General features: G+C 51.9%; 1 protein-coding gene across 2 annotated transcripts in view; it reads left to right on the plus strand.

Annotated features, from left to right (window-relative positions):
- FA2H (fatty acid 2-hydroxylase) overlaps positions 1-21413 on the plus strand; it is a 63850-nt gene that overhangs the window by 18285 nt on the left and 24152 nt on the right. For both annotated transcript variants that reach the window (XM_003917174.3, XM_009196852.3), the window contains exon 2: positions 18239-18331. In XM_003917174.3, coding sequence (XP_003917223.2) covers positions 18239-18331 — 93 coding nt within the window. The remainder of the gene's footprint in view (positions 1-18238; positions 18332-21413) is intronic.

Here is a 21413-nt window from a genome sequence, read left to right on the forward strand (position 1 = left end):
ATTGAATAATCTATCTTTTTCCACTGATTTTTTTTTTAAAAACCTACCTTTTCACATATCAGTCATTTACATATATATTTATTTAGGTCTGTTTTTGGACTATATTCTGTACCAATGAAATCACTACTGTTGTATTAGGTTTTAGCCATTTGTGTTTTCCCTCCTTGCATTCCCTTGCAGCCAAGACTCTGCTCCACTAGAGAAAGAAAAAGAACAGGAGGTGGGAGTGATTCTGGAGCCTGTCACCAGCCTTGGCGAACACAGTCAAGTTTGACTTTCAAAGACTAGGGCTGCCGGGTTTGCCCTGGGCCCTGAGGTCATGTGGCTGGAGCAGATAAGAAGTCACTTTGGAGAAATGCTTGCAGGCAGCAGCCCTCGGCAGCATGTGTGTGGCCCGTAGTGGTTGTCCAAGCAGTGATGGAATAGCAGTGATTTCAGCCAGGGGACGTGGACATGGGGAGGGGTGTGGAAGGAGCAGGTAGCCGCAGCTTGTCCTGGAACTCAGCATTCAGGTGGGTCCTGCTTATTCTTCCTGCTTTGTGTTCAAAGCCTGTGGTTACAGGGGAGGCCTGCAGGCCGGATTCCACGTGTGCGTGGATGACCAAGGCTAGGACGGCAGGGGGGCAGCCATGTTTGCTAGAGGGAACATGCACCTCTCCTGGAAAGCCGTGTGAATCTCAAACTTTACTCTCCCTCTGGCCAAGGGAACTGGATACATATTCCCCGTTTCTTCCTCGTTCCTTTCATCAGAATTGCATGAGGAGCATATTAAAATAGATTCCTGGGACTTTCTGGAGAGATGGAACTGGTCTGTGTCTTGATTTGGGCATTGGCTGTAAGGAGGCATGTCGTTGTCAAACTACACCCTTACAGTTGATTTTTTTTTTAACTATATGAAAATTATGCTTAGTAGGGGGAAAGGAGAGCCAAATAAACTTAACACCAGCTTCATAGTCACTCCTAATCAGGTGACCTCACATTTGCAAGAGTTAGTGCTGGTATACACAAGCCTGACAAAGACTGCTTTGGAAAGAAAGAGTAGAATGTGAATGGTGAAATCCAGGTTAGAGGGGATGCAGGTGCTTTTGGTGAGATTCTCCCAGTTTACTGTATATTTGAAATTTTCCTAACAAAATGTTGGACAAAATACTAAGTAGTTACCCTGTGGAGATCACTCACAGGGGTGTTCTTAAAGAATGAGTAGAAATATAAAATAACAGCACACGAATGGTTACATGCAGCAAAGGATCAAATTTCCAGTGATATCATGTTGGCCATCGCAAAGCACTATACACAGGATGGCTTAAAACAATGCACTTTGGGAGGCCAAGGTGGGTGGATCACCTGAGGTCGGGAGTTTGAGACCAACCTGGCCAGCATGACGAAACCCCGTCTCCACTGAGAATACAAAAATTAGCCGGGTGTAGTGGCGCACGCATGTAGTCCCAGCTACTCTGGAGGCTGAAGTGGGAGAATCACTTAAATCTGTGAGGCGGAGGTTGCAGTAATCTGAGATGGCGCCACTGCGTTCCAGCCTGGGCGACAGAGCACGACTCCATTCCCCACCCCATGCCAAAAAAAAAAAAAAAGCAAAAACCAGAAATGTATTATCTCATGCTTCTAGAGGCTGGACAGCAGACATCAAGATTTCAGCCGGGTTACTTCCCTCTAGAGGCTGCGAGGAAGAACCACTTCAAGCCCCTCTCTGGGCTTCTAGTGAGGCTGCTGTCCTTTGGTGTTTCTTGGCTTGTAGTTGCATCACTCCCATCCCTGCCTCCATCTTTATGGGTGTTCTTCCCATACAGGTGGCTCTATGTCAATGTCTCCTAAGTCCCGTCTTAGGAGGATGCTAGTCATACTGAAGTATGACTAGCATGGATTGGGTGGGCTTACACCACCAATCTTACATTGATTATATCAAAGATCCTATTTCTGACCAGGTGTGGTGGCTCAGGCGTGTCGTCCCAGCAATTTGGGAGGCCGAGGCAGGAGGGTCACTTGAAGAGCCCAGAAGTTTCAGATCAACCTGGGCAACATAGGGAGACCCTGTCTGGAAAAAACACAAAAATTACCCGGATGTGGTGGCGTGCACCTGTAGTCTCAGCTACTCAGGAGGCTGAGGTGAGAGGATCACTTGAGCCCAGGAGTCAGAGGTCTCAGTGAGCTGAGATCACGTCAGTGCATTCCAGCCTGGGTGACAGAGCCAGACCCTGTCTCAAAATAAATAAAGAAATAAAAATCCTGTTTCCAAACAAAGTCACATTCACAAGCTCTGGACGGACATGAGTTGGCAGGGGGAATTGGGGAAGGGACACTATTCCTCCCAGTACATTTTTTTTGTTGTTTTTTGTTTTTTGTTCTTGAGATGGAGTCTCCTCGCTCTGTCATCCAGGCTGGAGTGCAGTGGCACAATCTTGGCTCACTACAACCTCCACCTCCCAGGCTCATGCAATTCTCCTGCCTCAGCCTCCCGCATAGCTGGGACTACAGGCATGTGCCACCACACCTGGCTAATTTTTGTATTTTCAGTAGAGACAGGGTTTCGCCATATTGGCCAGGCTGGTCTTGAACTCCCGACCTCAAGTGATCCACCTGCCTTGGCCTCCCAAAGTGCTGGGATTACACACCTGAGCCACTGTACCTCCCCCCGGTACAGTTACTATTAAACAACTTCTGCCGCTCAAACAACCTAGATGAAAGTGATTATGAATGCTCATTGGAGAACTACGGTCTATTGCAGAAAAATGACTCCAATAGAGACAGAGATTTCAATGTCAAAGACTTATGTGAAAAGTTTGATGCTTCACTTGAGCGAAAAAAATCTATGTGTAACTAAAGAATTAGTGTGCACAGATTATATTTTTAAAAGATTCTAAGGTCACCCTCCAAACCTACAAAATGTAAATCTCTGGAGTCAAGACCTCAGAAATCTGTATTTTTCATAAGTACCCTGTGTGACTCTTGAGCACCGTAAAGTTTGTTGTAACTCATTGTCCTAGAAGGGTAAGGGCAGAAGGAAAATGGAGATGGAGAAAATGGAGGTGCTGGGCATGGCTTGGCAGGCAGTGCTCATGGGGTTATTTATTTATTTATTTTTATTTTTATTTTTATTTTTATTTTTTTGAGCTGGAGTCTCGCTCTGTCACCCAGGCTGGAGCGCAGAGGCGCAATCTCAGCTCACTGCAACCTCCACCTCCCAGGTTCAAGCGATTCTCCTGCCTCAGCCTCCCGAGTAGCTGGAATTATTACAGGTGCACACCAACACACCCAGCTATTTTTAGTAGAGATGGGGTTTCACTATGTTGGCCAGGCTGGTCTCAAACTCCTGACCTCATGATCCGCCCGCTTCAGACTCCCAAAGTGCTGGGAGGCGTAAGCCACCTCGCCCTGCTGTTCGTGGGGTTATTAAAGAAGCCACACCCTCAGGCTCCTGTTGTGGTGCATGGCGTTTGGTGCAGAACAGTTGCGCTGTGGACACTTACTGGGCATCCCATGCTGTTGCCCTCTGAGACAGAGGAGGGAGTCCAGGATCTGGAGCCTAAGATGGTGCTCTAGTTCTGGCTCTGTATCTAACTGGCGGTGTGACTTTGGGCAAGTTAATCAACCTCTCTGAGCAGTGATTTCCTTATGCCCTGCCTCCCCTACAGGATTCTCTGTGGCTACAGTGAGATAATATGAGAGCTGTGAAACAGGATGCAGGGATCACACCCACGCAGGAGGGTGAGGAGTCCCTTCAGCTCCAGCTTCTGCTAAGCAGGGGTGGGTTTCTGCTAGGTAGTGAGGGACAGGTGTTTTCAGAACCTGAGCTGCTGCGTGCTTGGACCCTCCTGGGCAGGACTGTGCACCCCTGGAGGAGCTGGAGAATGTGACATTCTGGTCTCTCTCAGTCGTCCCTCCAGGCCTGGCCAGGGAGATCTGCGATGGCCTCCCACCGTCACTCCATCTTCACCTGGACAGGTGCAGCACTATACCCAGGACACTTACCCTGGTCAGGGAAGGACAGTCCCCAAAGGTGAGGCTGGCCAGGGCCCCAGTTTGTCTCGGGGGCTCACAGGGCTGCCTCCCGCTCCCCACCATCCCTTCCTCCATTCAGCCACAAATATGTTAATGTTTCCTCTGTGCCAGGCATCCTGCTTGTTACTGGAGACAAAAAGACACCTGACTGAGACACTCATGGGGCTTACCTCAGAGGAGTGAGACAGACATGATAATTACAGGTGGCAGCAAGTGCTTCTGTAGAATAGAAACATTCTGTATGGACCAATATCCTGGGTGGGAAACATTCCAGGCAGAGGGGACAGCACGTGCAAAGGCCCTGAGGCACACAGGACTGAGAGGAGACTCTGGCATTACTGGAGCGTGGGGAGGGGTGGCGTGTGGTGGGGGCTGAAGTGGAAGGAGGTGGACAAGAGCCCTGACTTGGTGGGGTTCATGGGTCATGGCCAGGGATTTAGATTTTATGCTGAGAACCAGGGGCAGCCACTGGAGGATTTTAAGCCGAAGACTGACAACGTTGCTCTGCATTTGATCAGATCGCTCTGGCTGCCATGTGGAGGGCAGATTGGGCTTGGGGTCGGGGGGTGGTCAAGAGTGGAAGCAGCAGGGGAGTTAAGAGGCCATTGCTGTTGTCCAAGTGGCAGATGGGGGTGGCCTGGATTGGTGACCGTGAGGATGAAGGGAATTTGAAATTTTCATGGACATGGAACCATAAGAACTTGCTGCTGCATTGGATGCCAGCAGTGAGGGGAAGGAAGAAGTTGAGGACGACGCCAAGGTTTTGGCCTGAGCAACTGGGTGATTTGATTTATGGAAATGACTAATACTGGGGTGGGGGCCAATGTTTGGGATAGGACCATCAAAGTTCACTGGGGTCAGGTTTGAGGTGCCAAGGAAATATCAGTAGAGATTTCGAATAGTGATTGAATATATGAGTCCAGAGCTGAGCTGTCCAAGGTGGGAACCACCAGCCATATTAGACAGCACACATATAGAACATTTCCATCACCGGACAAAATCCTGCCAGATGGTGCTGGTCTAGAGCTGTGACCCAGCACCATAGGCATTTCTCTCTGGGATAATGGCACCCAATCTGATGGTGCTATCTAGGAAGCTGCTGTCCGTATGTCATTCACAAATGGCTCTTTCTTGCCCTCTCTGCTTGACCACACCAGAACGTGTATTCAGTGAGGTCCCTTACCTGTGGCCATGTCAGGCAGGCACTGACCTCCTAGAAAGACAATTTACCCTGTGGTTATTTAAGGAAGTCACTTCCTGGGGCTGAAGCAGCATTATGGTGACGAGTATAACACATAGAATGGAGGCTGTACCCACCAGGCGTCAGCAGTTGTCATGAGTTCTAGGATTCACTGTGTAGACTTTGCTAATTTAAGAAATGTGTGATGGGGCCGGGTGCGGTGGCTCAGACCTGTAATCCCAGCACTTTGGGAGGCCAAGGCAGGTGGGTCACCTGAGGTCAGGAGTTCAAGACCAGCCTGGGCAACATGGTAAAACTCTGTCTCTGCTAAAAATACAAAAAATCAGGCATGGTGGTGCGTGCCTATAATCCCAGCTGCTCGGGAGACTGAGGCAGGAGAATCGCTTGAACCTGGGAGTTGCAGTGAGCCGAGATTGTGCCACTGCACTCCGGCCTGGGTGACAGAGCGAGACTCTGTCTCAAAAAACAAACAGAAAGAAATGTACAGTGGGAGCACGCAGAGTAGCTCATGCCTGTAATCCCAGAAGTTTGGGAAGCTGAGGTAGAAGGATCCCCTGAGGCCAGGAGTTTGAGACCAGCCTGGGCAACATAGCATGACCTCATCTCTAAAAAAAAAAGTAGCAGATTAGCCGGCCATTGTGGCATGTGCCGATAGTCCTAACTACTCAGGAGGCTGAGATGGAAGGATTGCTCGAGCCAGGAACTGGAGGCTGAGGTTGCAGTGAGCCGTGATTGCACCACTGCACTCCAGCCTGCTGACAGAGCGAGACCCTGTCTCTTACACACACACACACACACACACACACACGCACACAGACACAAAGAGTGAAAAAAAAGAGAACATAGGCCTGAATCCAATGGACTTGTCTTCTAGAACACACCATGCCACCTGAGACAAGTCAGCCAATCTTTCCAAGCATAAACATCCTTAACTGCACAGGGAGGAGACTGCATGGCCAGGCATGGGGAGAGGGAATCGCTTGAATCAGCAAAAAGAAGTAGGAGGTATGAGGGAGGGTCTTGTTGTTGTTGATGCTGCTGCTGCTGCTGTCGTGTGGGTTTTTTAATAAAACGGTTCAGTGACTTTTATTGTTTTTTGTAGCATAATCATTTGCCATTTTGTAAACAGTGCCAAGAACAATATTTTTCTTTCTTAAATTATTAGATTATAAAAGACACATTTAGAAATATTGTTTCTGGAATAATGGCACATGAGGTTGTTTGTAAATCAGTAGTCTTGATTCTCCTTTTAAAAATAGCAAAATACAGGATAATTCTTAGATTGGAGTGTTATGCAATAGATCTGAAATTTGCTATATTATACCAGTTGGGTCAGTGAGGAGTTAATATATTTTAGGTGCCTTGTGGATAGCACATGCTGTAAACCTGCTTGAGGTGGCTTGAGGTCTCAGTCTTGAGAGAGTACGGTCCAGACATGGTCTCGGCAAGTCTGCAAAAGGACACATTTTAAGGAACTCATGTCCTGCGAGCTGTTGATGCTGCTCATTGGAGTTGAAACTCAGATTCTCCCATTTTACCACTGCACCCGAGAGGCAGGATTTTGTAAGGAAGGACCCAGCAGGGAAGCCTCCAAAAGCCCCTCTTGTTTACCCTGACAAGCCCTGGCCACGCCCCCTCCAGCTGTGCTCCCAGCACAGAGACTTTCCCTGGGGGCCTCTCCAGATCCCCAGGTCCCCGCATTCACTGGAAAAACCCACGTGTCTCCCTGACTCAGTGCATTCCTGGAAACTTTGCCCTAATCGGAGGTTAGAGACTGGAGGGCTGAGGATCCCGGTGGCTGCCAACAGTCAGTGGCAACATTTGGTAAAAAATGGAGCTAGTGGCTTGAAAACCCACGGGGGGTATCCTAATGCGTTCCCAGTGGTAATTTCATTTTTTCAAGCCTCTGGCCCCTTTTCCCACGTCCTGGGTTGCCTGCCCACCTGTGCTGGCTTCTGCTTCTGGTGTCGAGGTTGCTGGCAGTGGCATTAGAGGGGGCTCACTTCACAAGTAGAATCGATGCTGGGTCCGTGGTGAACAGTCAACGCCCCAGGACCCAGGACTGTCTTTTTGTCCTTCTCCACACACCTGAGCTGGAGAGTTGGTCACAACTCAGGCACACGTTTCCCGCTGGTTTTCCTTCCTCCTTTCCTCTGGCTCCCATGAATACCGGGACAGTGGCCGGCAGGGCCCATCGCCTTGCAATGACTGTGGGGAGGGCGAGGGGTGGGTGGGCTTCAGGGGTTCTGAGCCTTGTCACTTGCCAGATACGGTTTCTTAGGCCACCACAGGCATCTAGAGCTCAGCTCCTGGTCGGTCCTGACTCCTGGTTTGGATCTAGAAAGACAGAGGGCAGCTTATTAAAGATGGAAGCAAGCGGATCCGCTGCCTTCATTTCAGCCAAAAGCTTTTACCAAAAACCACCAGCTCCAAGGAGACTGCTCCCTGGGGCCGCAGAGGTGGGCTTGTGAACGCCAGAGCCTCCTCCCCAGGAAAGACTCTCGCTGCAGGTACAGATACGGCTCGGGACAGCCTTGGCACCATCATCTCCCTCTGGGGCCTGCCCCTTCCTAGCTGCCAGGGACCATGTACCACCCAGGGGTGCTGCGACACCTGGACCCCCCACCTTCCCCCTGGGCCTCCATGGGGTGGGGGCAGCTGGACCCAAGGCCCGAGGCAACCATTCTCTTTCAGAAAAGGGGTTTTCAGGCAAAACCCAGGCTGTGGGATAAAAGGCCATCTGTCCGTCCCGCGGTGCCCAGCCCCGGCTTTCCCGAACAACATGCCTTTATGCCGGCGCCCCCGCCCGCAGCCCCCGCCCGCCGCACACTGCCTCCTTTCAGGCTGCCTCTATGGTGGACTTGTTTGTTTGTGGTGCAGAGCGCAGACGTTCTGTTGTTCTTCTCTGTTCTCTCCCCTGTGCGCCGTCCAAGCAAACCCTCTCTAGGGAGGACAGGGTCTGGGACCCTGGAGGAAGCTGGGGGCTTGGGGACCTCCCAGGGAGTCCTCCAGGAGGGGAGAAAGGAGGGTACCTGGGGAGCCTTCCCGGGAACAGTCCTGGGAGTGGGCTGCTCTCTGCCCCCCCCCCCCCCGCCCCTCCAGCAGTCACTTGAGAGATCTTGAATAAATCACTCGAGCCGCCTGTGCCTCAGTTTCCCCCGTGTGCGGAATGCCTCCTGCCAGTCTCTCAGGGAGAGTTGTGTCCGTCCCGGTGAGATGCCGCCGCATGTGCGCCGTGGTGAAGGTGCTTGTGGTGGAGGTGGCAGGGCTGTCCCAGCTGCCACCTGGGGGATGGGGGAAGTGCAGAATAGAACAAGATTTGCACTAAAGAGGGCAGCAGTTTGCTCCACTGCTCCACGCGCAGCATTTCCATGTGGGAAAAACTAGGAAGTGACCTCTCAGGCCCTAAAGAAGGGGAACAAGGCCGCCCCTGGCTGCAGGTGGGCAGCAGTGGGCTAGGAATGGACCTACTTGAATGCCTGTGCCCCCGGGGCCATCTGTGTGGCCTGCCCCTGTGGGCCGGGTGGCAAGGCTGTGCTGACTGAAGGATCCTGGTTTCTGCCGCATCCTCAGCTTAGGGTGAGGGGCAGACTCCTGGCTCCTCAGCACTTCGGATGCCTCCCTCGGTTGTCCCCTCTCCTTCTTGAATTCCCTTTCCTTTGGTGACCCGTCTTGATCCCAGGTGAAACTGATTCAGGCCTTGTTACAGGTTTTCTAGGCTCCTGTAACAAACTATCACAAACTGGGTGGTTGAACAACAGAAATGTATTGTCTCACAGCTCTGGAGGCCGGAAGTCTGAGAGCAAGGTGTTGGCTGGGTGGGTTCCTTCTGAGGACATTGAGGGACAGTCTGTTCCAGCCCTCCCCTGAGCTGCTGGGGACTGCCAGCTGCTCTTGACAATACTTGGCTTGGAGAGGCATTGCTCCCATCTCTCCCTCCATCTTCACACGCGTGTGTCTGTGCCCAAATCACCCCTTTTATAAGGCCCACTGGAATGACCTCATCTTAACTAATTACATCTGCAATGACCCTGTTTCCCAAGAAAGTCACATTCTGAGGCTCTGGGGGTTCGAACTTCAGCATAGAGATCTTTGTGAGGACTGGCATAGCTCAACCCACAACCTCCACACTGGGAAGCGAGATCCTGGAACTAACACCCTTGGTGCATGGCCTGAGTCTCTACTGTGATTCCTTACCCCTCACAGATTTTGTCACCTTTCTTTCTTATTTATTTATTTATTTTGAGATGGAGTCTTGCTCTGTCACCCAGGCTGGAGTGCAGTGGCGAGATCTCAGCTCACTGCAGCCTCCACTTTCTGAGTTCAAGCAATTCTTCTGCCTCAGCCTCCCAAGTAGCTGAGATTACAGGTGCCTGCCACCATGCCTGGCTAGTTTTTGTATTTTTAATAGAGATGAGGTTTTGTCATGTTGCCCAGGCTGGTCTCAAACTCCTGACCTTAGGTGATCCACCTGCCTCGGCCTCCCAAAGTACTGGGATAACAGGCATGAGCCACCATGCCCGGCCAATTTTATCACCTTTCTAGATGTAAGGTGAAGAGAACCAGGAAAAACCAGGTCCAACACCCACTTCTGCTCCCTGACCTACTGCTTTCTCTAGAAGCCAGTCCCTGCCTGAGGTTGCCCTTCATCAGACCTTGCTGGGACTCTGGTCCCTTTGGCGCCTGCCTGCCCCGACTCCACCTGGGCCTTCGTGCAACTGGCCCTGAACGCCTGCCCCATGAGGGTGTACCCCAGGCTCCCCATTGGAATTCCCCGTTCCAGGAATTGACAGGGCGGAGAAAACCCCTGCTCTCGTCTGTCCCTGCTCATCATTTTCAGTGGACAGGGCATCCCAGGGAGCAGGAGGCCTGCAACTTGCCTGGGAGTTTCAAACTGGCACACCAAGGGCCACATTTGTATCCATACGTGTTGGTTTGGCTCACATCATTTGTTTTTTTTGTTTGTTTGTTTTTTTTTTTTTTTTTTTTTGAGACGGAGTCTCGCTCTGTCGCCCAGGCTGGAGTGCAGTGGCCGGATCTCAGCTCACTGCAAGCTCCGCCTCCCGGGTTCACGCCATTCTCCTGCCTCAGCCTCCCGAGTAGCTGGGACTACAGGCGCCCGCCACCTCGCCCGGCTAGTTTTTTGTATTTTTTTAGTAGAGACGGGGTTGCACCGTGTCAGCCAGGATGGTCTCGATCTCCTGACCTCGTGATCCGCCCGTCTCGGCCTCCCAAAGTGCTGGGATTACAGGCTTGAGCCACCGCGCCCGGCCTACACATCATTTGTTTTAAATGCAAGTCACATTTTAAAATCTGGAGATTTTACATAAAAATGTATTTTTCCAGCTTTTCATAGAAATCGGGGCCAGGCGCAGTGGCTTATGCCTGTAATCCCAGCACCTTAGGAAGCCAAGGTAGGAGGATCACCTGAGGCCAGGAGTTTGAGGCTAGGAGGTTGAGACTAACCTGGGCCACATAGCGAGACCCCCTTTGATACCAAAAAATTAAAAACATAAAAATTGAGCCCCGGAGTTCAAGGCTGCAGCAAGCCACGATCACATCGCTCCACTCCAGCCTGGGAAACAGAGTGAGACTCTGTGTCAAAAGAAAAGAAAAAGAGAGAAGAAAAGAAATCAGAAGGTCTGAGAACCCTTGGTCCCCATCTTCCTATGACTTGGACCTAAGTCAGAGCTGTCCTCTTATAACAGGGCGTGGCCCCTCTATTTCACTGTAGTCTGCCTCATTCCCTGCAGCCTCCCTGATACGAAGATGCAGTGACAGGCCAGGCACCACCATGGCTCATGCCTGTAATCCCAAGAAGGCCGAGGCAGGCAGATTGCCTGAGCTCACGAGTTCAAGACCAGCCTGGGCAACATGGTGAAACTCTGTCTCTGCTAAAAATACAAAAAAGTAGCCAAGCATGGTGGTGCATGCCTGTAGTCCCAGCTACATAGGAGGCTGAGACAGGAAAATCGCTTGAACTGAGGAGGCGGAGGCTGCAGCGAGACAAGATGGTGCCACTGCATTCTAGCCAGGGTTACAGAGCAAGACTCTGTCTCAAAAAAAAAAAAAAAAAATCCATTGACAGTGACTCGATACTGTCCTTGTGGCTTGGGCTGACCGGAGAGGAAATAATGCCTGGTGATGAGCCAGGAATTGGTGTTGTGCTGGGAGCATTGAGGGTTGGTACTTCTCAAAGGCTTCTCTCTCGTGTGGCCTCGGACTATGGCTGGAAGGATCTAAGGAGGTTGAAGTGCCCTCCCTACCCTCCATTGCCCAGCACTTCCAGTGGCTCTCGGCTGGGAATGAGCAGTGCCTGCCGACCCCGTCTCCTTGGCAGAGCACCTCGGCCATTGCTTGTGCCCATCCTTCTCTCTCCAAGTAGACATGCGCTGTGGAAGGCTCTCTTCCTGCCTGCCCTCCCCACACATTGGTGGCCTTTCCAGGCCTGGGCTCTCAGAGTCGACCCAGCCACCCACCTGCTTGCTAATGGATCACTCAGCAGGTATTGGCGGGCCAAGGCTGTGCTGGGGACTAGGGAGTGAGCAGTGAGCAAGATTGAGTGGGGTCTCTAGCGCACAGTGCTTACGGGCTAGCTTGGGATACAATCAACAGGTAAATGCGGTATCAGGAGAGCCAGGTGCCCCCTCGCCACTCAACAGCCCTGGGCCTGAACACAAGAGTGTCCAGCTGTCTCTCCTGCCTGCCTTCCCAAGGCAGAGAGGCCAGGAGGGACCGGGATGAAGACTTCTGTTCTCAGCACCAGACTGTTGCCCTGGGATAGTCTCATCCACCTCAGGGTACAGGAAAGCTGTCACCTGACACAGATGGGTTGGACACCCCCTGTCAAGCCACACTCATCAACACTTGTGCTGATCATTCCTGTGAAAGCCAGTGTGAGTCTAACTACAAAATTCTTCACTTTCCTTACCAAATACTGAAACCTACCCAATTCAAAGGCATCACCAGCCAGGCGCGGTGGTTCACACCTGTAATCCCAGAACTCTGGGAGACTAAGGTGAGCAGATCGCTTGAGCTTAGGAGTTTGAGACCAACCTGGGCAACATAGCAAGACCTTGTCTCTATAAAAAATAAAAAATTCACTGGACGTGGTGGTGCACACCTATGGTCCCAGCTATTTGGGAGGCTGAGGTGGGAGGATTGCTTGAACGTGGGAGTTCAAGAGCAGCCTGAGCAACAGAGCAAGTCCCCATCTCTACAAAAAGTTTAAAAATTAGCTGGGCATGATGGTGAATACCCATCATCCCAGCTACTTGGGAGGCTGAGATGTGAGGATTGCTTGAGCCGGGGAGGTTGAGGCTGCACTGAGCCAAGATCATGCCACTGCACTCCAGCCTGGGTGACAGAGTGAGACCTTGATTAAAAAAAAAAAAAAAAAAAGGCATAATCTGGAATAATTTCCAAACATTGGAAAAAAGGCATCATCTGGAATAATTTCCAAATACTGGGGGGAAAAAAAGCACACATATCTTCATTTAAGCACTTTTTAGATTTTAAAGTGTTTAAAAGCCACCCTTTGGCTTGCTTCCAGGACCAGGAGAGCCTTTTAAATAATGAATGTGAAAGTTTCCAAGAAACTTTTTCTAAAAGCCTTTTAAAGCTGGAGTTGTACCCTAGTTCCCAGGAATGACCTCTACACACTCGTGATTCATGGATGGTGTTCACCTGTGGAATTCAAGGGTGAGCTGGCTCAACTCTAAAATAAACACTGGGGCGGGAGTCTGGAAAACGTGGCCCAGATCAACGTGTGTGGCGTGCGTGCAGCGCAGCCGCTCCTGGCAGGACTCGGTTCCTGGAGTCCTGGTGTCCCCCAGGTGGGACTGGGAGACCTTGTTCAGGAGGGTCTTTGTCTTAGCTGTGTGTAGGGAGAGTTTTTAGACCTGGAATCTCACAACTAGACTTGAGAAAATCAATCAATGAACAATGCACCGGAGGACGTGTCCCTGTACCTAGGAGTATTCCTGCTACTGACACCGTGTGACACGGGCTCTGGTTTTCCTTGGAGTCTCCTCCCATGTTGGAGGTGTGTCCCACCTTGTGATAAGAACCTGGGCTTCTGCCAAGGAGGGGTGTGGTCCCGATGAAGCCACCCAGAAAGTACCTTGCTTATTTAGTCAGTCTGGGGCTTATTTGCCAGAAGCATATCAGTCCTGACATTGCTCCCTGGGGTGGCGCCAGGATCCTAGAGCAGAAGCAGGAAGGAGAAGGATAGGAAGAGGCCATGCCCACCCCCTTCCCCTTTGTCCCTCTTTTCCTCAGCCTCCATAGAGAGGGTGCCTCCTCTTCTAGCCCTTGACTGGCTCTGGTCCATGATTCAGAGGGATTCTGGAGAGAGAATCCTGGCCGCTCTGTGCTGGGGATGGAGCCGCTCGGGGTATGACCCACTGCCCTTCCCCCGGCTCTCAGGAGCAGGACAGAAATCTACAGAGCAGGGACTCCTCTGCTTTCCTCATGTCACCCAGGATACTTCCAGTTGAATGAGGAAGCTTTCAACGGCTGTTTCTATTTAGCATCTCTCTAAGAAACTGGATTTTTGTAATTTTTGAAGTAGAACCTTAGAACCAGGACATGGTGAACATTTGGTTTACTTCCTGTTACAGATAGATCATCAAGCCCCACATCAACCATCTTGAGCCCAAAGAACAATTATGTGCAATTAATGCTGATAAAAACAGAATGTTGTTATAATTGTTCTGGATTAATAAATATTTTAAAATAGAGGCCGGGTATGGTAGCTCACAGCAATAATCATAGCACTTTGGGAGGCAGAGGCAGGAGGATCACTGGAGTACAGGAGTTCAAGATCAGACTGGGCAACATAGTGAGACCCTATCTCTATAAAAAGAAAATAATTTTAAAAATAATAACATAGAACCTTTTTTGGTAAATGTCAGTATAAAGTTGCCAACTGCCTTCCTTGGAAAGAACTGCCTTTTATCCTGACAACATGTACTTCCTATATATTTGGTATTGAAATTTCCTCTTGTTTATGAAATGTTGCTGATAGTAAATTTTAAAAAAATTTTTTTTTGAGACAAAGTCTCACTCTGTTGCCCAGGCTGGAGTGCAGTGGCACAATCATAGCTTACTCATAGCCTCAACCTCCTGGACTCAAATGATCCTCCTCCCTCAGCCTCCTGAGTAGCTAGGACCACAGGTGCACACTACAACCACGCCTGGCTTTTTTTTTTCTGTGATAGAGACAGTGTCTCACTTTGTTGCCCAGGCTTGTCTCAAACTCCTGGCCTCAAGCAATCCTCCCATCTCAGCCTCCCAAAGTGCTGGGATTGCAGGCATTGGCTACCATGCCTGCCCTTGAAATATTTTTATTTGGCAAAATAAAATACTGGCAATCTCATACCAGTCTTATATATTTTTCATTCTGCTCATGCCTTTCCTATGTACTCGGCCAAAGGGCACTGAGAATCTATGATCTAGATTGTTGGAATTTTGATCCTTTTATCTGGGCACTGCCCTATCCAGCCCAGACTGCAAGATGCATGTTTTGTGTCCTGGCCCACCCCCTCAGGCAGACACCCCACCACGTGGCAGGGTGGGCAGATACACCCACTCCATTTGTTTCACATCCCCAAGGAGTGTGAGCCCTGCAGAGTTTCAGGGCTTCGCCCCCACAGCCAGGCCCACCACATGGCAGGAGTCTTGGGAAACGGTGGCTGCTTGCAGAGACCCAGCATTGAAACACAGCCCACTGGGGAAATGTGGGTGGAGCATCTGGTATTTGCAAGACCCAGGCTAGGCACGGGTCTAAAAACAGGAAACAGAAATCCACAAGGTCCCTGCCTATTGGAACCTATCACACCACTGGACAAAAAAAGATAATTACCCCCAACATTCACAAACAACAGGAGGCAAGAAATTATAAATACCAACTGGGTAAAAATCACAGATGGAAAGTATGACTTTTTAAAAGTTGGAAAATGGGCCGGGTGCAGTGGCTCATGCGTGTAATCCCAGCATTTTGGGAGGCCGAGGCAGGCAAATCACTAGAGAACGGGAGTGTAAGACCAGCCTGAGCAACATAGCAAAACCCTCTCTCTACAAAAAATACAAAAATGAGCCTGCTGTGGTGGCGTGTGCCTGTGGCCCCAGCTACTCAGGAGGCTGTGGTGGGAGGATCACTTGGGCTGAGGAGGTGGAAGTTGCAGTGAGCCGAGATCACTCCGCTGAACTCCAGCCCTGGGTGACTAGAGCAAGAGACCCTGTCTCAAAAATAAAGTTGGAAAATGAATAGATCAGTTGCTAGAATGATTGGAGAAGAAGATCGTGGTGGTAAAGAGAATATTCTGAGGTCCCACTGCTGGCTCGACCCCTCACTAGCTGTGAGACTGCCCCGTGGGCAGGTCCCTTCATGTGCCGAATGGGAATAAGCACTGTGCCTACTTCATGCAGTTATTAGGAAGATTAGACGGCTGAGCATATAGTAAACACTCATGAAATACCAGCTCCCTAAATGCCTTGTCTTCTGCTTGCAGTGGTGGTTCAGGTGGATATACCCAAAAGAGATCTGTGTCTACCACTCCGAGCAGTCTGAAAAGTGTAGTATAGACGAAAACATTAATAGTACTATGTATGGTAAGCCCTTCCCTGCTAAGGTGAGCCTTGTGGCTGGGTGCGATGGTTCACGCCTGTAATCCCAGCACTTTGGGAGGCCGAGGCGGGCGGATCACTTGGTCAGGAGATCAAGACCATCCTGGCTAACATGGTGAAACCCTGTCTCTACTAAAAAAATACAAAAAAGAAATTAGCCAGGCGTGGTGGTAGGTGCCTATAGTCCCAGCTACTCGGGAGGTTGAGGCAGGAGAATGGCATGAACCTGGGAGGCGGAGCTTGCAGTGAGCTGAGATGGTGCCACTGCATTCCAGCCTGGGCGACAGCGCGAGACTCCGTCTCAAAAAAAAAAAAAAAAAAAAAAAAAAAGATGAGCCTTGTGTTTTCTAGGAGAGGCAAATGGGGTTGCAGTGAGTGGTACTGGGGGTACAGAGAGGGAGTCAACCATCCTACTCAAGGAAGGACTTGAGTGACGTGGAGAAAACTACCCAGGAAGAAGGAAGTCACTAGCTCACTGGAGCAGGGTGGTGGGGAGGGATTGGAGAGGGCGTGCCCTGGAGTATTTTGAGGTTAGATAGAACTGGAAGGAACAGGATTATTGAGCTGCTGTCTTGGGAAGAGGGAGGACTTTTTTATTGGATATTTGAGGTATTTCCATGTATGATGTGCTATAAAATCCACTATTCTTTGTACTCAAGAGAGCATGAGATAGATAGATACACACACACACACACACACACAGGTATTTTTTTAAATCAGGTGTTGGCCTAGCACGGTGGCTTACACCTGTAATCCTAGCACTTTGGGAGGCTGAGGTGGGCGGATCACGTGAGGTCAGGAGTTCAAGACCAGTCTGGGCAATATGGCCAAACCCCATCTCTATTAAAAATACAAAAATTAGCCGGGTGTGGTCACGTGCACCTGCAGTTCCAGCTACTTGGGAGGCTGAAGTGGGAGGATGGCCTAGGCCCAGGAGACAGAGGTAGCAGTGGGCCATTGCACTCCAACTTGAGTGACAGAACAAGAGCCTGTCTCAAAGAAATAAAAAAATTCAGGTATTAGCTTGGTGATACAGACTAAATACGCTGAGACACACAGACTAAGACAGGACCACAAAAGCCGACTTGTAGGTTACACGTGGATTTTCCCATAAAATGCCAAATACTGTCAGCATCAGGTTCTCTTGGGTCTGTTTGGAAACAAAAATGTACAAGTCGTGACAGTAGCCTCTTGGCCGCCGGCCAGCGCCCAGCTTCCAGCTCCCTGCCATGGCCACCAGCACCATGGCTTCCTTCAGTCACAAGGACACAGAGAAGGCGAGCACTCTCTCTCCGCCCCTCCTACGGGGAAGCATGGGTTTCACTTTACATGCCAGCCTGCTCGCTCTGGCCTCACCCTGCTCGCTCTGGGCTCACCCTGTTCGCTCTGGGCTCACCCTGCGTGACATCAGAGCTGACTGGGGCTGTGTGCTTTTCCGAGCACATCCCATTTCCCTCTGACTTTACCTTTTTGTGAGTTCGATTTAACCTTGAGTCCACTTGGGCACTGCTCTGCCAATCCCACCCCACGTGTGGCTGCTGACTGACTGGCACTTGGGTGTTGCTGCAGGGACAGCCTCCCTCGCTCCCTGCTGCCTTTCTTTCTTGTGGGCGTGTGGCCCTAGAAGCCACAGCCTGTGACTCATCAGCGTGGCCCCGTGAGCCCCACCAGGTGCCCTGGGTGCTACCCTGGTACTCTCTTTGCCTGGGACCTGCCAGGGATCTGAGGGAGGACTAGCAGGGACCCCTTTCCCAGAGGGCTCCCACTAAGCAAGCTCCTTTCCCTGCAGTCTCTCCGCCGGCTCACTTCCTCTCCCAGATTTTTCTGCCTGTTTTGTTTATGCAGAAATTTTATTATTATTATTATTATTATTATTATTCTTTTGAGACGGAGTCTCGCTCTGTCACCCAGGCTGGAGTGAAGTGGCACGATCTCGGCTCACTGCAACCTCTGTCTTCCAGATTCAAGCGATTCTCCTGCCTCAGCCTCCTGAGTAGCTGGGATTATAGGCGCACACCACCACGCCTGGTGAACTTTTTTGTATTTTTAGTAGAGATGAGTTTTCACCATGTTGGCCAGGCTGGTCTCAAACTCCTGACCTCAGGTGATCCACCCACCTTGGTCTCCCAAAGTGCTGAGATTACAGGTGTGAGCCACTGTGCCTGGCTGGAAATTTTTGTTTTTTTTTTTAAGGGAAATATAAAATACAGAGAATAACAATGCTCACATCAGGGTCTCTCTGTTTTCAGAAGGACCCAACGTCCTTGATCTCCACCACCCTGCCCCACCCATGGGGCTCTCACCACTCCTGGCTGCCTCTTCTCAGGGCAGCTTGGGGCTCTGCCCTCTTCCCTCACCCACTGTATATAATCCTCTCGTATGTTCTCCTTCCAGGGCTCCATGGAGAACGAGGCTGTAGCCCTTGAGGAGACTCAGAAGACAGATCCTGCTATGGAACCACGGTTCAAAGTGGTGGATTGGGACAAGGTACCTGGCATAGGACGGAGTGGGGTGATGACTGGGGGCTGGCGGGGATGAGGAGAGGGAGAGGGTGTGTGGAGCCAAAGGTGAGAGTGGGCATGACGTGTGCCCAGGGGAGAAGGGAAGGGGAAACAGGTGTCCACAGCCCACAGGCCTGACCTGGGGCAGCAAACTCAGGCACGGGTGTGCCTCATTGGTGGAAAGTTCAGAAAAATAGCAGACAAGGTCTCAGCATGGAGCCAGATCCCAGACACCCCTGGAAAAGAATTCTCCCACCAGGACCCCTGAAGCTGACAAGGGGCTGTGACAGGGTTGGCAGGCCCAGACATGCTCACTTTGACCAGGGTGCAAGGTAGAGCTGCCCCCGGCACCTGCAATCATCTGGAAGCGACATTGGCCAGTGCAGGGCACAGGAGCCTGCTGAGTCCAGCAGGAGATAGCACTGAAGCCATCCTCCGTGTTTGGGAGTCAGTGGTGCCTGCAGTCTTAGGATAAGCCTCTTTTGGCATTGAGAGGCCAGTGCCTTGCTGTGGCTGAGCAGACCCCGTAGACCGGTGAGGTGAGCCCTGGAGGAGCTGAGCAGTCACGGTGGAAAGGGAGTCACTCAGTGGCGGGGGAGAAGCAGCGTTGCCTGGTGGGGGGTCACTGGAGGGAGCTGGGTTTGGTGCCGTTTCTTTCCAGCTTAGGAACAGACACAAATGTGCATGTCCATAAACCCCTACCCTGCGTGCCCTCTGCCTCGGCTGGGCCTCAAAGACACAGAAACAAACAAGACAGGCCCATCCCCGCGGGAGCTCACCGCCTGATGGAGGGGACAGTAACCCCTCCCCCCCACAGCCATAAACAGTTATTACCCCAGGAGGCGGCGTGGGATGCATGCCCAAGGAACACAGGCGAGCAGAGTGGGGCGGGGACCCCACAAAGCTGACTCTGCTGGGCCCCCTTGGCCCTGACGCTGGGAACATGGAGATCCCAACTGTCACATGAGATCACAACTGCCTCTGGGAGAACCCATCCGCCCACAGCACAGGCGCCTGGGGGATCCAACCAGAGAGGCCGAAAGAAATTGTTCTGTGCCACATCCCCTCCTGAGAGGTGCAGAACCCAGGGGAAGATGGGGGCCAGCCGGAGGAAAGGCCGCCCGGCCACGCAGCTGGCAAGCTGGGACCTGGTTTCTGAGCCTCAACCCCCAGCTTGGGCCCCGGGCGCTGTCAGGGTCAGGACCTCAGTCTGGAACAGGGGGCGATCAGAGGGGAATGGGGAGAGTTTGCAGAATGATGAGGGACCAGAGGGTGAGCTACAGCGTGTCCTGGCTCAGGGTCTTGTCCTGAGTGACCAGTGGATGGTACCGGAAGGAGCTGTAGAGAGAGGCATCTTTGAGCTTGGCTTAGGGTTTGAATTCTGAAAAGAGCTGACCGGGACTGAACAAATGTGGCAGCCCTCAGGGTGGAGTGACATGAACAAAACTGTCCTGGAGGGAGGAGCTGGGGTCTGAGGCTGGCTGGGGACGGGAGATCCAGCCCACGTTGCCAGCTCTGCGGCCAGCTCCTCCCAGTCTCCCCGAGCTGTGGTTCAGGGCGGACCCCGGCCCCATCACTGTAGGAGGCAAGGGGAGGATTAACCTGGGCTGTGCCACCATCACCTGTTCTGTCACCACGACCACACCCAAGAGGACAAGGGGCCCCTCCTCCCCCATGGCCTGCTCCCTGCTTGGCTCTGGGCCAGCCGTCCAGGCAGCCTGACTCACCTTCCCCACCTCTCTCTCATTCTCTCTCTCCACACACTCACTCTTCCTCCCCTTCCTCCTGTGTCCCTGGGCTGAGACAGCAGGGTGAGGGCTGGGCCCAGGGGGATGTGGAGGCCTACTCTGGATGGAGCCCCCACCCACCCGGGTGTGCATGGGAACCCCCCTTAGCACCCCAGAAAATCAGCACAAGGAGCGGGGCTTCCCAGGAGTGTGGAGGGTGCTTTTCGGCTTTTTTCTTTTCTTTTAACTTTTGACTTTCCAAAAAAGGGGGCTGCTGCTCTCTCGTTCACCTCACAGGCAATCCCAGCTCCGTTAGTGGGAACAGAGAGGCTGGGGGAGCCACCAGCGCTCCAACCTGAGCCCCCCATCTGTTGCTGACCCCGGCAGGGGGTGCTGGGGTGGGTCTTTGGGTCGGGACATGGAGGAGCTGGGAGAGAGGCCGTGTAGGCGGCAGCTTTGTCTCAGCCGAGTCCCCAGGTCTGGGGTGGATTTGAACACCTGCTCCTGGGGCAGAGGGGCTTGCCGGTGTTAACCCTTCTGGCTTCGCCTCCAAGCTCAGTACTGTACTTGCTGCCGAAGACTGGAGTCCTGGCCTCCCAGGATCCAGTTTCCCTGGCCCTAGAAGGTGGGGATAGAGTGGGCCATGCTGGGAAGAGTGAGGGGACCCTAGGCCATGGAGCCAGGGCAGAGTTAGAAGGATCTGAAAAGACAGCGAGAAGAGCCAGGAAGCAAACCCTGGAGCCCCTCCCTGCTCAGAGGTGAGGGATCGTCTGACTTTCGGGCTCTGTGTGGAATTTTACCAGAACAGTTTCTAAATCATCCCTTCAGTCACCCAGCCAGGCAGGACCCAGGCTTCCTTATGAGACAAGAAGCCAGGCTGTGGATTCTCACCCTCCACGTCCCTCCCCGTTTCTAGAACACAGCCAGGTGAGGTGGCCAGAGCTGCCCACCACTCTCAGCTCCTGGGCATTCCTGTCCCCCTGGTCCAGCAGCCTCCTTTGCCACTTCGCCATGTCTTTTTCGGAGCCCTCCCTTGGGAGCCCTCTCCACCCTTTCTGCCCTGGGGACCAGCCTCCCTTTGGAGAAGCGTAGAGAACAGGTGTGATTTGAGGGGGTTGCAGAAGTTCCCTGCCCAGACACTCAGCAGCGGAGTTAGCCCTGAATCCACACCCCTTGTACTGAGCCCTCACTGTGTGCCAGCCGCTTTAAATGTGTTATCGGTTATCTGCTTTAATCCTGCTGATAGCACGAGGGATAAGGATTATAATTATCCTGATTTAACTGATGAGGAAGAGCTTCCATCTCCCGCCCAAAGTCACCTCTGGGCACACTAGCAGCCCA

This window comes from Papio anubis, chromosome 18 (assembly GCF_008728515.1).
Source record: "Papio anubis isolate 15944 chromosome 18, Panubis1.0, whole genome shotgun sequence".
Taxonomy (NCBI): Eukaryota; Metazoa; Chordata; class Mammalia; order Primates; family Cercopithecidae; genus Papio; species Papio anubis.